Source organism: Mustela erminea, chromosome 12 (genome assembly GCF_009829155.1).
Source record: "Mustela erminea isolate mMusErm1 chromosome 12, mMusErm1.Pri, whole genome shotgun sequence".
NCBI lineage: Eukaryota > Metazoa > Chordata > Mammalia > Carnivora > Mustelidae > Mustela > Mustela erminea.
In genome coordinates, this window is record NC_045625.1 from 3,931,442 (window position 1) to 3,947,980 (window position 16,539).

General features: G+C 50.1%; 1 protein-coding gene across 1 annotated transcript in view; it reads right to left on the reverse strand.

Moving 5' to 3' along the window:
- Positions 1-14,626, reverse strand: part of CFAP77 (cilia and flagella associated protein 77) — a 124,572-nt gene extending 109,946 nt beyond the window's left edge. The window contains exon 1 of the mRNA XM_032308112.1: positions 14,180-14,626. Within this exon, the coding sequence (XP_032164003.1) occupies positions 14,180-14,368 (189 nt within the window). The 5' untranslated portion in view covers positions 14,369-14,626. The remainder of the gene's footprint in view (positions 1-14,179) is intronic.
- Positions 14,627-16,539: the final 1,913 nt, after the last annotated feature.

Sequence of the window (16,539 nt, forward strand, 5' to 3'; positions counted from 1 at the left end):
GCTCATTCTGTTGAAAGATAGTTTCATTTCCTGCTCAAAATTGGTATGAAAAATTTGCCTTGCCAAATGAACATTGTATACTGAACTTGTCAAATCCTTCCTCCTGACACAAATAAAAGATAACATTGGGTGGCAGCATGTAAAACAGCTCTGACAAGATAGCAGAGGGAGACAAAGAAATATACATATTTTGATTCTCTCTGTTTTAGAAGCTGGGGTTGGGGGGAGACACCAGCACGATGACTGGCCAGCTTGTGAATGCTTCAGGTAACAATTGAACAAGTCACTTTCATGTCGAGTTTCAATGCTATAATGACCCTGTTTCCAATTAGCCAAAACATGACAAAATTTCAACTTTTATAGCGGCAAAAGCTGCCAGGGAGAAACCCACCTGAGTGACAAGGCTCTTCATTCAAAAGTTTACGGGTGCACCGCGCGGCTGTAATTACTAGTTCTAACACAGTGGGAAATTATTCCTAGCTTGTTTAAAAATAAATAAGGTAAATGATCACCCTTTCATTAGATCTGTACTCATACCATATAAGTGACTTTTTTTTTCCTATTAAAATTGTTGATTGAAGGCCGTTAGCTGTTTATCAGCTCAAAATTACATTTCTGCTCTCTTAGGGGCCACCGCCGCTAAGAATCATACTCGGCACCTAGTTAGGAACAAGAAAAGACTCCTAAAACTGCAATTTCAGGGGGAGAAAAAAAACACAAGCAAGAAACCCAGATTGCACCTCCGCGTCCCCGAAGGCATCACGCTTCTTTGTTCTGCTAAGAATAATTAACCTCAATCTCAGCTCCGGGTCCCTAGATTGATTATCATAGTCATTTAAATACTGTAATCTCATTTTCAGCACCGGGGTGAGGAGGGGGGCGCGGGGAGCCGGGCTGGAGAGAGAAAGCGAGCAAGGCTGGGAGGGAAGAAAAAACAGAATAAATTATCTGACAAAAGGGAGCGGGCCTTTCTGCTCACAGAGCCTATTTCGGATCCTTCCACTTGATTGGAAAAGTTGATGAAGTTTAAATGAAGCAGAATTAGGACCTCAGGCCGCTGAGTATTGACGCGGGCTGCGCGAGCCTGTACAACTCAGGACCCCCCCCAGGTTTCGGTGGAAAACAAGAGACAGACCTAAATGGTATAATCTTCAATCGAATCTAACATCCACACGGACAAGGCAAGGTAATGAGTTAGGCCAGATCAGGCCTGTTGGTTAAAGAAATTAATCCCTCCCACAGCCCTAGAGGGCTTTGATGCCTATTGTGGCCCCTGTCCCAGTCTATCTAAATGCTAACTAACTGGGAGTGTGAGCCGGGGACTGTGCTTTTCATTGCTGGCGCTAATCTGATAACAATTTGCTCTCGCTGATTAAGGAGGCGGGGAGGGGACGGGGCGATGGGTGGGAGCGAGGAGGGGGTGCCTTGCCTTTGAAAGGGGGAGGCCGTGCTGGTCATTCTGGATGCCAGTTGTGCCCCCAACCTGGTAGCTGGTAGATGTGTGCGCTTCGAATAACCTGCACACCAGACTTCCGTGCGAAACCAGGGATCCGGGGATCCACGCGTCTTTTCTCTTTGTGGCTTGCCTCTTCTTGAAAACCAATCATCCACCCAGAGAGCAGGCTCCTGACCCGCTCTGTCTTCCTCACATTAAGCTCGCTCCAGACTTTCCCTCCAAACACACCCAAGCTCAGGGTGTCCGGTTTCTCACCTGGCCTGGCCGTGTCTACATCTAAAAGGACTTTCCCTCCTCTTGGCCCCGCTGAGGGCTGCTCAGGTCCTGAGGCTGCTCCAGGCCAGGCTGGATGGGGGAGGGGGCCCTCTCCTCTTCCTAACCAACTCTGTTAGCAGCCTCCTGGTCTGGGCCACCCCCCCCCCCCGCCGGGCCTCCCTGATCTCAGCCTCTTGCAGCCCCTTCTAGGTGTGTGCAGGTACCCGAAGAGGCTCTTCGAGAACAGAAATGCTGACCCTTCGAATCTATGTGGACTTTTAAAAAAAAGATTTTGTTTATCTATTTGAGAGAGAGAGAGAGAAGCAGACTCCGCACTGAGCAGAGAGCCCGATGTGGGGCTCGATCCCAGGACGCTGAGATCATGACCTGAGCCAAAGGCAGAGGCTTAACCCCCTGCACTGCCTGGGAGCCCCTGGATTTGATGACGCGGATTTGATGAGGAAGATGAACTGGATTCTTCCTCCATCAAGACAAAGTTGTCTCCTGGGTAAGGGACAGTGTGGCACAACATGGAGGGACCATGACAAGCTGGGGACTCCCCACGCCACAGCACCAGCCCTTCCTCCCCCACTGACCCCTCTGCATGACTTCAAGTCTGATGACCTTGCAGAGATCCTGTGTGTAGGAGGCCGGCACTCCGTGGAAACTCAACAAACGGCGGCGTTGATGGCCACCAAGCTCTTCTGGTCTGTGCAATGGTTATGACCTCGGGCCGTGGTGAAGTTGGAGCCCGGGCTCTGCCTCCTTCGCAGTGGCTGGCTGACGGTGGGCAACATGCACGACCTCATTAAGCCTCAGCATCCCCGTCTATAAAATGGAAGTTCAGCAATCCCATCTCTTAGGACGGTTGCAGGGTTGCAGAGACTGCGAGATGCTAGTGCCTGAGAAGGGCCCGCACAGGGGGCTCTATGGAGGGCCGCTGCTCTCAGCCAGGACCGTGGGGTGGGGGTCACTGCTGGTCGAATGGGGCTGCAGCCAAGAGCTTCCTGGCAACCCAGACCCCAGGCCTCAGCTTCCTGGTGCTCCCACTCCTGGGAAGTCAGGCCCACCAGCATCTTGCCGGGAGATTCAGGGAGGATCGGCAGAAAGAAGCCAGCAGCTGCCTGAGAAAAAACGGAGCTTTCAGAAACGCCAGGCAGACGCATTCCTCTTAGAAGGGGAGTTTTTGAAAGACTTGCTCAAACCCCGAATGTATGCCCACTGGGTGCCTCCAGCATGAGCAAAATCTGCAGTGACAGTTCATAAAGGTTTTGGAGGCAGCGGCGAAGCCCGGCTCTCGCCCCTGAGGGACCCTCGGTAGCACTCCAGCAGGTTCCCTCCGACGGCCCAGTGGAAATTTGGAGCGTGACAGGCTGGGGCGAGGGCCGGGGGGGCGCTTGTTTTATTTGCAGTAGGAAACAAATCACAGTCGCTAAGCCCCAGCCCTCGCTGCGCGCCCAGATGCCCAGACAGGAGGCCTGGTAGGGGCCGTGTTGACCTTGCCCATGTCGGTTCCAGCAGCGGAGGGCGCCCTGGGGCTTCCTCCAGTCCAACCCCCACGGGGTTCCCTGTTCTGTTTGGCCTGCGTCCCCCCCGAGCGCAGGTAAGGTGGCGATGGCACCGTGGTCCTGCTGTGGACCGTCAGCCTTCCGCGCTCTGCCCCGGTTAGCCCACTCCCTTTGGCCCCAGCAGGTTCACGGCCGACTGGAGGCCTCTGCCAGCTCCGGCCTCACTCCCTGCCCAGCCTCCCTTCAGGACTCCATCCCTGACCCTTCGCTGCAGCTTCCAGAGCTCCAAAGACCTCCTCGCCCTTGAGGCACAAAACCTCTTATTTTGCCTGGACCAGTCTCCACTGATGGACCACCCAAACAGACGCATGCACACTCTGCCCCCAGCACCTCTGAACTTAGCACCTCTAGACCACTCCCCAGCCTCCTGGTTGACCCCTTTTAGCATCCATGTCTCCCCCAAGGAGCTTCTCCATAGATTAGGGAGAGCAGCCTTGCCGTCTGTCTTCAGCAGGTCTTGCAAGCAGCGGGCAGACAGAAACGAAGGCTCTCCTGTCCGTCAAGCTACCCTCAAGGTCAGACTTGGACTAGCACCAACCCGCCCCTCCATACACATTCTGCAAATGGGCAAACAAGCAAACAAAAGGTCAACTCAGGCTAACTCTTAGAGGGAAAGCCACTCAGGTGTGTAGACCAGGGCTGAGACCCTCCCAAGTTTCAGGGTCAATAAGAGACTGAGAGTTCATCACTGTGGTCCTGGGACAGTGTGTGCCCAGAGCCATGCTTACAGAATGAACTGTGGCAGGTCACCAGAACCTAGGACTCTGCGATCTGGTCATCGGCGCAGTCCTCCCCTAGGCCCCTTTCAACATGCCACGACTCTTCCTGGAAAGCTGCCCCAACCCACACCGTGCTGTGGAAGTTGGATTTACCCTGAAGTGAATGAAACTTTAGTTTCAGGTTTCCTTCCTTGCCTGGGGCCCCATCCAAGGCCTTGGACCTGATTTCCAACATGATTTATCTGTTCCTTGAACAGGGAACCTGGGTCCACCTCTCCCCAGCCCCCCGGCTCCCTACACACGCTTACCAGCCCCTGTGTGACGGGTCAGCTCAAGTCTGAGACATTCCCTTGCCTCCCCAGCCCGGGTGCTGCCCTCGGCACTGAGCCAGGATCCCACCCGGAGAGTGACTATCCCTGCATCGGCCCCACTTAGCTGTTTGTTTTTCTGGCTCACTAGATTATGGAAGGCATCGCCTACCTCCAGGTCAGTTTACCCCATATCTTGGGTGCCTAGCTCTGAGCCTTGTGTACCATAGGCGCTCGGTAAGGTCTCGCAATTCAAGCAGCGAGTGAATGAATATATCTCCTGGTTCTTTCCTCACAGTGAACCCAGGGTCCTACAGTTGTTCGTTCGTCAAGAAGACACTTGTCCATCTCCGACTCCGTGCCTTTGCTCAGGCCAGCCCCGTTCTGGGTACCCCTCCTCTCCCGGCACGCCCCAGCCCCGGTGCACAAGCCCCTGACACACGGCTCCTCTTGCCTCCCCTCCCCTCTCCTTTGCCTTTAGTAACTTTGTTTATTGGTTGTGATGTGCAAGGTCTGGTTCTCCCCTCACCAGACCATAACCTTCTTGGAAACGAATCCTCAGACATCTTACGTTTCCACCGGGGCCCTGCACATAGTGGGGGCTTACTAAATATTCGCTCCGTGATTGATGGGCCCATTAAGAGTCTCAAATACACACTAAAAAATAAATAAAGAAACAAATAAATAAGCAAGCCAACCTCTCTGCCCCCTCCACAAGACCTAGAAGGGGATGGAGTGGGGTATAAATGCAAATTCTACCCAATGGGAACAGGAAGATGGCACTTGAATGTGAAACTCACTACTACCCAGTAAGGTTACCCACCTCAGCTGCCAGCAAACTTTCTAATTCCCTCAACTGAAACGCAAAAGCCTACAGATCACCGCTCCCAGGGCATCCAGGTGGCTCAGTCGGTGGAGCGGGCAACTCTTGATCTTTGGTTGTGGGTTCAAGCCCCACGTTGGGTGTACACATGACTTAATAACATTTTTTTAAAAAGTCACCTCTCCCAGTGTCTCGTTGGGTGGCCCACTGCTGTGGGGGGCTGTGGCGTCCGAGCTCACTAGGGCTTTTTCTCTGGTCCTGTGGCGCAGCTTCAATGCGGGGCTGAACCATCGGGTCAAGGCGTGGCCTTTTCACTGATGCTGGGCCCTAGAATCCAATACTTTCTGAATCTTCCCCTTTCATTCCTCTGGACCAACACAAAAGGTTTTGATCCAGGCAAAGAAAATGTATCTTGTATGCTTCTGGGTTCATTGGTCTCCCAAATATGTATTGTTTGGTTCATATAAAAGATCAAAAGTCCTTCTTTTGGGCTCATTATGTGTTTTCCACAATGGTCGCTGTCCCCGCTGCCCCGTGTGATACGCATGTTGACCTTTCCGCTCATTGACCCCTATGAGTCAACTTCTTGACCGAACGCTGCTGTGCCTTTAAGTTATTGGATGGAAAAATGCAGTTGTTTTCTTTATAAAGCACATTTATGTGCTTCCCTGAAATGTTATACTTTATGCCACAATAATAGTAAAACGTCTATGCCATGATGGGGCTCCGGCCCACCATGAGCTTAATTTGTGGTGTCCCCGGGGCACCTGGGTGGCTCAGTCATTAAGCATCTGCCCTTCAGCCTGGGTCATGATCCCAGGGTCCTGGGATTGAGCCCCGCATTGGGCTCCCTGCTGAGTAGGAAGCCTGCTTCTCCCTCTCCCACTCCCCCTGCTTGTGTTCCCTCTTTCTCTGTGTCTCTCTCTGTCAAATAAATAAATTAAAATCTTTTAAAAAAAAATTTCCGGTGTACTAGGTCAATTCCATTTAAAATCCTACATGAATTTCTGCAGGGAGAAACCAAACCAAACCCTTGGAGGTGGTAGACAAGGAAAACGAAGCTTGCGCGGTGACCCATGGCTACCCAACACCCAGCCCCCATGCCACTTACTTTATCTGAGGACTTACTGTGCCACACCGCATAGATCATTGAAAATGCTTTTTATTTTTTTTAAACTACAACATGGGTGAGGCTGGAGATAGACAGACCCCAGACATTCAGAAGCTGTTGCTGAGGGAAAGGGGGAGATTTTAAATTGTCATACGATAGGGCACCTGGGTGGCTCAGATGGTTGAGCATCTATCTGACTCTTGGTTTTGGCTCAGGTCATGATCTCAGGGCCGTGAGATCGAGCCCTGCATCCAGCTCTGCGCTGGGCATGGAGCCCGCTTGAGAGTGTCTCTCTCCCTCTCCCTCTGTCCGCCCCGCACCGCCACCTGCTCATGCTCTCGCCCCCACTTTCAAAGAATAGTAAATAAATATATAAATAAATAAACAAATTAAATTGCCATAAGATGTGCGGAAGGGGAAACAAAGGCAAACAAGAGAGGGAGACACAATTAGGAGAGCAGTCTCATTTCTATGGTGTTTGTACGAGGTTCCAAGGGCCCTTGGACCATGTGGGAGCTCATGGTGGATTCTCCACGTGGTCGTTCTCTGATTCAGGGCTCCTCCTGCCTGGAACTGTTGACATTTGGGACCGGATGCTTCCCTGCTGTGGGGGTTGGAGGCATATGAGAAGATGCTGAGCAGCTCTGCTGACTTTGGCCCAGTCGATGCCAGCAGCACCCCCAGCCCAGTGGTGATGACCAAGAAGGCCCCCAGACATGTTAGATGTTCCTTGGGGAGCAGAGACACCTCCCTCAGTTGAGAAGTCCTGGTCCAATTCCAGAAGGTCACAGTGTGTTCGGTAAGATAGTAGCTCATTTAAATCAGTCTTCGTGGCATCCTTGACAAGTCAGTGAGGCCATCAGCACCCATGATTTATGGATAAGGAAACTGACGCTCAGAATTTAAGCCACGTGCCCAAGGACCCTCAAGGGAGCTAGAAACCAGATGGTTCTCAACCTCAGCCGGGGCGCACAGTCGCAAGAAACCTGAGGCGAGCTGGATGATGGTATTTTTCTTTTACTGAAGTAGAGCTGACATGTAATATCGTATTGGTTTCAGGCGAACAACATAGTGATTTGACAATTATACACACAACGAAATGCTCACCAAGTGTGGTTACCATCTGCGGGTGACACTCTTTTTCAACAAGAGCCCAAAAAGGGGAAGAACGCAGCCCTTTGGCGAATTTGTGTCATCATAAATTTATTTTCTAAGTTCGGATTTACACGTGTACTTAGAAGCCAGTGGATGAGAACACAAAGGCTGTTTGGAGGAACACATATTTGGAATCAGAATAATGGAACAGTAACAAAAGTGGGCACTCCTGGGCCTGGGATACTTAGGTCATCTCAGTGAGCTCTCACGAGTCCCCCATGGCCAGGCGCCGGCTGCTCTCACCCATTTTACAGACAGTAAACGGAGGCTCAAAGGTGAGAAACGTTCCCAGGAAAGTGGCTGATTCAGAGCTCACCCTTGGATCTGCCTGGATCCAAAGGCTGCCGTCTGCGATGTGACCTTTCTGTCCAGAAGGTGGCTATCTGCCTGGTTATGACTCCATCTGTGTATGTCTGATCATAGGGGAACAAAAGCTACAGCCCGGAATTGTTTTACCAGGCCTCATTGACCCAGCAGCTTGAAAGGAGAGTCAAGGAGCAATTTCATGGAGAGTTGAATTGTTACCAATGACAACAAATGCTCTCTCTCTCTCTCTCTTTTTTTTTTTTAACAAACACAAAAGTCGGAGAAGAAGCACACGACATTTATAATACACACTAAAACCAACCACAACGTAGTGTGATTGAGACTATGTTGTACCTTCACTTGTTTTTGCCTGATCAGCCAGAAGGTTCTGAAACCAGAGCAATGCTCTGAGTTCGAACGGAGCCCGGCTCCCAGAGGCCACGGCAGAGCTGGGCACACCGTCCCACATGAAGAGATTTGCCCAGCCTGAGAGTCCAGAATGATAATATGCTTGGTTCCAGTACTCCCTGTCCATGACATGTTCTCCTGGGCTCCAGCACGAGCACAGAAAAGAAAACCCCAAACTAGTCAACTCCATTGCTCATGAGTTGGTGGTCCCCAGTGTGAGTATATCATACAGAACACATTTAACAGAGTTTCCTTTTCGTTACACTTTTTAAATAGCTGAAGATGCATTTTCTTAAAAATAAATAAATAAATAAAAGTGTGACCAAGACATCTTATGGAAACCCCAGTGCTTCCACTGAGCAGCTTGAAAACCAGCGCAATAGAAAACGGGGATTGGAAGTTTTGTCCACAGGGCCAGTTGGAAATCAAGAACACTTTGTCTTTCAAATAAAGAGAAGCAGCCTGAATTACACAATGAACAACACTTGAGCATGGAAGATTCTGGAAGGTGCTGGAAGAGATAGTGGGTTCAGAACTCTTCCTGGGGGACTGGCCTTCCCACCACGTTGAAGTGTTCTGAGGGCCACGTAATCAGAAGGTGGCTGGGTTCACAGCAGAGGAACCCCAGTTCTGAGGGTTTATTTGCATTAACATTTCAGAGCCAGAGCACACCTTCTCCAGAGGGACAGAGGAGGTCTTCGGGACAGCCGTCCCAGGGGGTGGTGAAAAGCCTGAGAGGGAGCAACTGGGCTTTCTGAAAAGGCCTGAGCCTGAACGAGATGAGCTCATGGCTTCAGCCCCTGCTCACCAAACAGTGTGCCTGGGCACCGGGAAGGGAGAGGCTTTGATTTAAAAAGAAGAAAACAGTACAAAGGACCGGAAGAGAGAGAGAGAGACCCATGGCTTTCCCCAGAGAAATGAACCCGACCTACTGGCCAGCCGAGAGGGGCCCTTAGGATGGGCAGCTCACTCCTTCATTCCCCTCGTAACGTCTTATTTTTTCCTGTTACATCGCCACGAAATATAGTGGGATCTGAGCAATCAGAGCTATATTCTCTTCACCAGATAAAGCCGAGTGTAACATTTTCAGATTTTACTTAAATGTAGTAAGTATACTGACCCACGCTGGGATATTTGTACAGCTGTGTGTTTGCCCGCCTTCTTTCTGTTTGTTTCTGTGCATTGATGTTCACCGGCATCAATACTTAGAGACGCTAAAGCCATTAGTGGGCACGGTGTGGAGGCCTAACTTTGTAGAGCGTCCAGTCTGGACCCACTGGCTCTAAATAACTGCTTCCTCGCAGAGACAGTGATAATGACCATAATGACAACGATAGTAATCACAGCGGCGGCGCCCAGTCTCGAGAACCCAGAACACCATGTGAGGGGGAAACCTTTGAACACGTAGGATCTAAGGACAGTGAAATCATTTGACCCCAGAGGGCTGAATGTTTCCTAGTCCACCCCTGATCGGGATCTAACTCTCCACCCTTCAAGGTCCAGTTTCAGGTCTGTTCCCTCATAAAGCCCACCGAGTCCTGCTCAGGCCTCCCTCCCTCTAAATCCGGACCCTCTGGCTGGTGCACTGCACTTGAAACTTGCAAGGAGTGGCCTGTGACATTGCTTACCTTATTATGCATGTGTGTGCCTGTGTGTGTGTTTGCGTGCAACAGTAAGGGCTAATTACCCGGAACTTGCTTTAACACAGCGCTGTGCTAAGCAGTATACCTGTATACACTCCATCTCCCCAGCTCAACCGTTAACTCCTTGTGGGCTTGTGGGCAGGGCAAGGGCTGAGATCGGAACTTGTTTCTATTCACTGCCCCCCTCCCCTGCCTCCCAGGAGAGCTTAGGGCACATAGAAAACATTCAATAAACACTTCTTGGCTGCCGGCAAATCCCGGGAAATTGGTGAGCTCACACTGGAAGGCACGTTGAGGAAAATGATGCAGGAATCAGGTTCATTGGTGAACATTTTTGGACTGCCTGCCATACAGAAGTAACCAATCTCAGTTGCCATTAATTAACTGGTTACGTAATGTGGCCAGAAGAGCGTGGGGCTGGCAGTCCGGAGACGTGAATCTCATCCCACTTCTGTGACCAGGGCAGAGGGGAGTCTCTTCCTCTCCCTGGGCCTTAATAGCCTCAAAAAAAAAAAAAAAAAAATTGGGCCGGATGTCTGCAAGCCTCCTTCAAGCCCCAAATGATGTGATTTTATGACTCTATTTCATAAATATACCCACTTCTTATTTGTGACATAAACCCCCATAGAAAAACAAAGTTAGTAATAAATTATGAAAAAAATCGGTGCCACGATCCTGTGCACTTTCTAGGGGTGCTCGATTCAATCAATTCCACCCCTGTACGTTGCCTGCCTCTCAGGGCGACAGAAGATTCAAGGCTGTCAGTGCAGCAAACCAGGCAGTCTCTCCCCTATAATTGTATTGACAGGATATCAGCTGAGTTCCGAAGGCAGGCAGGGTACACCCTGACAGCTTTTGTGAAGGAGCCTTGAAGGCTATTGTAGCAGGATCCTATGTTGAGTCACAGAATTCTGGGGGAATGGGAATCAAGCAGAAAGAAGCTTGGTTCTTTCTCTGTTTAATTTCATTCTTCCCAGAGAGTCACATTTGAAGGAACACTGGCTAACTGCACGTCACTTTATACAATAGAGTCGAAGCCCTTTCTAATGGAAAATATTTACTTCTTTTTTGCGGCCTCATAAAACACCCGGCTGATTCAATCAACCACACTAATAACCAGTGGGCTTGATTTTAAATGAGGCAAGGAGTTGTTGAGCATTTGTAGATGAAATACCAGCTTGGGTGTCTGAGTTTTTCACTTTTCACTTGGGTTACTGTAGCATCTTACAGACACATTTTTGAATAACTGATGTGTATCCGTGCTGGTAAATTCCACGGGTGTGAAATCCCAGTGTTGTGTTTGTTCAGACAGTGTGTCTGCATTTTCAATTAAACAAATCCTGGTCCTCTTCACTCGAGAAAACAATTTGAGCAACAACTGCCCCCCCCCCATATGGCGGAATCGATGACTATTTCTAAGGTGGTATTTTTTTCAGTATAGATGCAACCTTCAGGTTCAGACTTCGACAAGGCCAGAATATACTTCATCCTCATCCCCTTAAAGACACCCTCGGGATAGGGCACTCTCGCTTCTGCCACACTCGAGAAGGTGCACACTCACATGGGAGTCTGGACACGTGGGCTTGTGGAAGAAATCCACAAGCCAAGACTCAACAGAATCCCAGCGAAAGATTTTTAAAAAATCGTTTTTAAAACCTCCACAATCATGAGTCCTTTCAAATCTTCTTTGCTTTAAAGCTGAAAATCCCAAAGTGTTTTCGTAATTTAAATTTCATTAAATATAGGAAGCTGTTTGGAGTAGGAAAATTATGCTGGGCTGGGAGCCAGTGAACGTAGCTTCTGACCCAGGCTCTGCCACAGCCTTGGGCAAAGAGCCCACCACAGATGGGTACACAGGCCTCAGTGTTCCCATCTGCGAGGAGGGGTGTGGAAAAGGTAACAGTCAAGGCTCTGTCTGCTCCCAATGTCTCTGCAACTTTTATTTAGACCGGGTTTTGGTGGGAAATCTTGTAGCAGCGGTAAATATTGAAATGTGGACATAATCTTAACTGCTACAGAAGGGAGCTGAGAGCCCATCGAGAGCTGGGGGAGGCAAGTAACGAGGAAGGACTAGCTGCCCCTGACCCGAGAAGAGCCAGGCATCATCCCGGAGCGGGCCTGGAAGTGGCCCCCTGCGGCTCAGGCTTGGTCACCACTGGCCAGGGTGGTCCTGCTCCTCCTCTCATGCCTTGAAGACAGAACCCCTGGCTGTGGGTCAGTCATCTGCGTATCTTCCAACCCTGAAGCGCAGGTTCAGGAATTGGGGATTGAATTCATTTGGAAGCTGTTCAACTAGTGCCATCCAGAGGCCAAATACTGTCCTTCTTGAGAGATAGGGTGAGCAAAAGAAAAAGAAAGGGGGGAGGATCTTACTCATACGTGTATATTATATATATGGTATACATACATACATGTTTGTACATATACACATAAAACGTACATGTGTGTATACATGTGCATATACCTAGAGGTATGTGTGTGTGTATATGTGTGTGTATGCATATACAGTTAACCCCTAGATAAGTCAGAGAGTCAGGGGTGCTGACTCCCGAGTGCTTGAAACTCAACTATATTTTTTTTTAAGTGGTCTCCACGCCCGGTATGGAGCTTGAACTCACCACCCCTGAGATCAAGAGTCACATCTCTACCACTGAGCCAGCCAGGCGCCCCACCACTCCAACCCTTGACTCCCCCAAAACTTAATTACTAACAGCCTCCTGTTGAGTGGAAGCCTTACAGCCAACAGTCAGCTCACACATATTTGGTATGTTATGTGTTCTATATACTGTATTCTCACAATAAAGTAAGCGAGAGAAAAAAAATGTTATTAAGAAAATCAAAGGCGGACATTAAGGAGGGCACATGATGTAATGAGCACTGAGCATTATAAGCACCGATGAATCATGACCTCCACCTCTGAAACCGATAATACATTATATGTTAGTTAATTGAATTTGAATCTTAAAATTTTTTAAAAAGAAACTGAAACAACAACAACAAAGAAAATCAAGGAAAAGAAAAAAAAACATCTACAGTACGGCACTGTATTTATTTTTTAAAAATCTGCATGTAAATGGGCCTGGATAAGAGCAGATCCACATCATTCAAAGGTCAACCGTATATAGCTTGGGGTGGGCATCTCACACTAGTGATGCTACTGATTCACCAGGGAGAACACCAGTAACTCTACAACGCTGTTTGTTTTATATGTCAGTAGAAAGGAGCTGGTCTACTAGTACCTGCTTGTGAAAGCAACCGCCTAACCCTAAAACAGCAGTGGATCAGAGATGGAGGACTTGATTCTCCCCTTTATCCCAGAAAGGTAAGCCCCATTTGTCCCATCCGTCTGCGGAGAGTGGCCCTCCTCACCTCGATATAAATAAAGGACCTTGTTCCACTTGGCTGGGGGTGTGGGTGCTGAGAACAGGAGCATAGTAAATGGAAGGGTGCTAGTGTGATAAGGCAGGTTGCGGGGTGGGGGGGGTGTCAGGAACAAAGTTTGGGGAAGGCAAGAGGAGAGTCAATATTTTCATAGAAGGCAGTGAACTCCGCTAATTCTAGCACGATGTTAAGAAAGTCCAGATTCCCTGAACCAAAACAAAAACCAAAAACCCATCAAAGAACAACAAAACCCTCGGGGCTCTAACGAGCTCCTGGCGTTGATACATTGTTACTGAGCCGGTGGTTACCGCGGCGCCACTCCCGGCTGCGGGCACCGCGCGCATTTCTGAAAGCGCACTGCCCCCCAGTGGCGCAAGACAGACCTGTTCTCGGATCCGCTCCCCGAGGGCCAAACCTCAACTTGACTCTTCCCGTGGCCCCGGGAAGGCGTGGCGATGCCACACGAGCGTTGGGTGACCGCCAGTCCCGAAACCTCTGAAGTGAGAGAGCATGCAATAAAGGTGGGGCGATCTAGCTAAGAAGCCGCAGCTCCCACCCTCGTTCGTGCCTGCGAGCCCCCCAGGGCAGAGATGCGCGCTCTTTTCTCTTCGGGCTGTAATTCTGGGTGAGAGTATGACTGGCTGGAAATTAACTTGTGAAGTGATGCTTCCACTAGAGATGCAGAACCCTCGCTGCATCCTAGCAGCCCAGGCGTGCGGGAGGAAAGAGGGGGCCCGCACCCCGAGAAGGACATAGTCTGGGTGCGTGTTCCCCGTCGATCACCCTGTGGGCTCACCGGCGGGCTCCCGGGTAAACAGCAGCAGCCAACCCCGCGGGCTCGCCGCGTGTCGGCCGCTGTGCCGGCGGCCCCGTTCAGTCTACCCCATCACTCCTGTTAATGGGAGCCATTACCATCCCACTTCGAGGATTAGGAAACGGAGGCGCAGAGAGGCGACGCCACCTGCCCTGGACGCGTGGGGATCCAGGTCTCTGTGGACCAGCGAGGGGGCGAGCGCCGAGGGCTGGCGGGCGTGGGGGCGGCTCACCTTGACGATGAGCGGGTTCTGAAACATGGAATCCCGCACCACTCCCAGCCTCTCGTTCTCCATGCCGGGTCGGATGTCGGCCACGGTCAGGGGCCGCCGCGGGGGCGGACAGATCTGGCTGACCGTGCGGCGCACCGGCTGCTTCTTCCATCGCAGCGGGTCCTGGCGGGAGCTCTTGGCCTCCGGCATCCCGAGGTCGCGGGAGGTCCGCGAGCGGGCTTGATGGGGCGCGCTTCCCTGCTGGCGGAGCGGAGCGCGGGGCTCCGAGGGGCCCACCACCAGTCCCGGGCCGCACCACCCGGGGCACCGGGGTGGGCCCGAGATGCCTGGGCCCCTCCGGAGCGGGAAGGGCCCACTTTGCGCCGCCCCCTCCTCGCAAGGAGCCCTAAAGCCCTATATAAGCCCTCTGGTTCCTCAGAGGAACTTCTGGGCACCGCTCTGCGGATTGGGAACGGACAGAAAAGCAAGATCACCCCTTGAGAAAGAATGGAACTGTCTGTCTCCATGGCGACGGGACGCCAACGGCGCCCGAACTTGTGGCTTGGTTTCTTCCTTGAAACTATTGGTGGTCACCAAAGTGGACTTGCTTAGAGTTTTCTTAACTAGATATGAGAAAAACCCAAGAATCGCCACTGGCTTGTGATAAAAGCGGGGGTTCTAGAAGGGCATTTACACTTGACTTCTAAAGCAAATATACCTCCCTCCACCCACCCTACTCCACTCATGACCCCTTATTATTCTCCTGTCCTCTAAACACACACACACACACACACACACACACACACGCACGCACGGCTAGTGCGTTAAATTTTTCATGATGAAATAGGGATCTTCATCCCGGGCCTGATGTTACTGCTAATCCACTCGGGTGATCTTGAATCAGTCACCCTTTTGCATCCTCAGTTTTTTCCCCTGTGAAATGGGTGAGGAGGAGAGCCTAGAGTAGAATGAGATTAGTAGTACCCAACTTTGTGCAACAGAATGGAGGGAAATGGAAAAATACAGATCCACTGACTTAGAATATATGGAAATGAGATCTGGGAACCTGAATTAAAAAAAAAAAAAAAACTCCTTCTTCCCATTTGGCTTTTTTTTTTTTTAAAGTTCAAAACTACAGAATAATTGAAAAAAGAGTACAGTGAAAACCCATATAGATTTCACCTAAGTTCACCATGCACAGACACACATTGCAGAATCACCTTGAAAAAATCTGTTGACAGCACCCTGTTTGATCCTAAACCCTTCAGCATGTATCTCTCTGCCAAGAACGGGGACATTCCCACATTACTACAGTGTCTTCATCATGTCCGTGGATCTTAATATGACATAATAGTAGCGCCTAATGTCTGTATGCCAAGTTGGGAATCCACACGTTTTAAAAGCTTCCCAGGAGATAGGCACAGTGCTTTGGGAACCGCTGGCCTGGATGATCTCTCGTTCCTTCTAGTTCCAGCCTCTTGTGGGTTCATTCAGTCCTCATCATCTTCATTAAATATGCAAATACCCACAAGGCTCTGGGTAAGAGGGTTTACCAAGGGCAAGTAGCACCAACAGCAAATTTGCATTTCAAGGCCTTATAGACCACCCGTGGACAACACCAGCACTACATTTCCAGAGCAGACTAGACAGACTTCCGGTTGCTCATCCAAGCCTGGAGCAGCTGTTGGATGGTGGTGGTGTGTGATGTAGTATGTGCTTATGTACTTATGATTTCTTCAGCCTGCTTTACTTCCAAACTTCTGCAGAAATACGGGTTGTGCACTTTTAAAAATATATATATTTTATTTATTTGACAGAGAGAGAGAGATCACAAGCAGGCAGAGAGGCAGGCAGAGGGGGAGGGGGAAGCAGAGAGCCAGATGAGGGGCTTGATCCCAGGACCCTGAGATCATGACCTGAGCCGAAGGCAGAGCCTTAACCCACTGAACCACCCAGGCACCCCTAGGTTGTACACTTTTAATCAAAACCGCTTGGCAGCTCACACAGAGGAAGTCAGGTGGTAGACATAGGTGATGTGCAAAAGAAAAATTAAATTTCCTTATTACCTACAGCCCACTGACAAGTCCTTGAAACAGACAGAGCAACATTCCTCCAGGACTCAGCTGCCTCGATGTTACCACTTGGCTAAGGGCAAAGGGCACTTAGCCCAACCCCCAGGATCCTAGAAGTCTACTTTAATATATAAAAATCCCTTTGGAAACTTCCATTATCTCCAGCCCCCAAGATATATGTTTGTTGGCAACCATCCCTGAAGCATATGACCTATCGATATACATCTGAAGGGTCTCATGACTCGTTTTCTTAGACAGTAATAAATGACCTTTCCCTAACAGCAACTAGCACCCTCAAGGTCCTGGAAA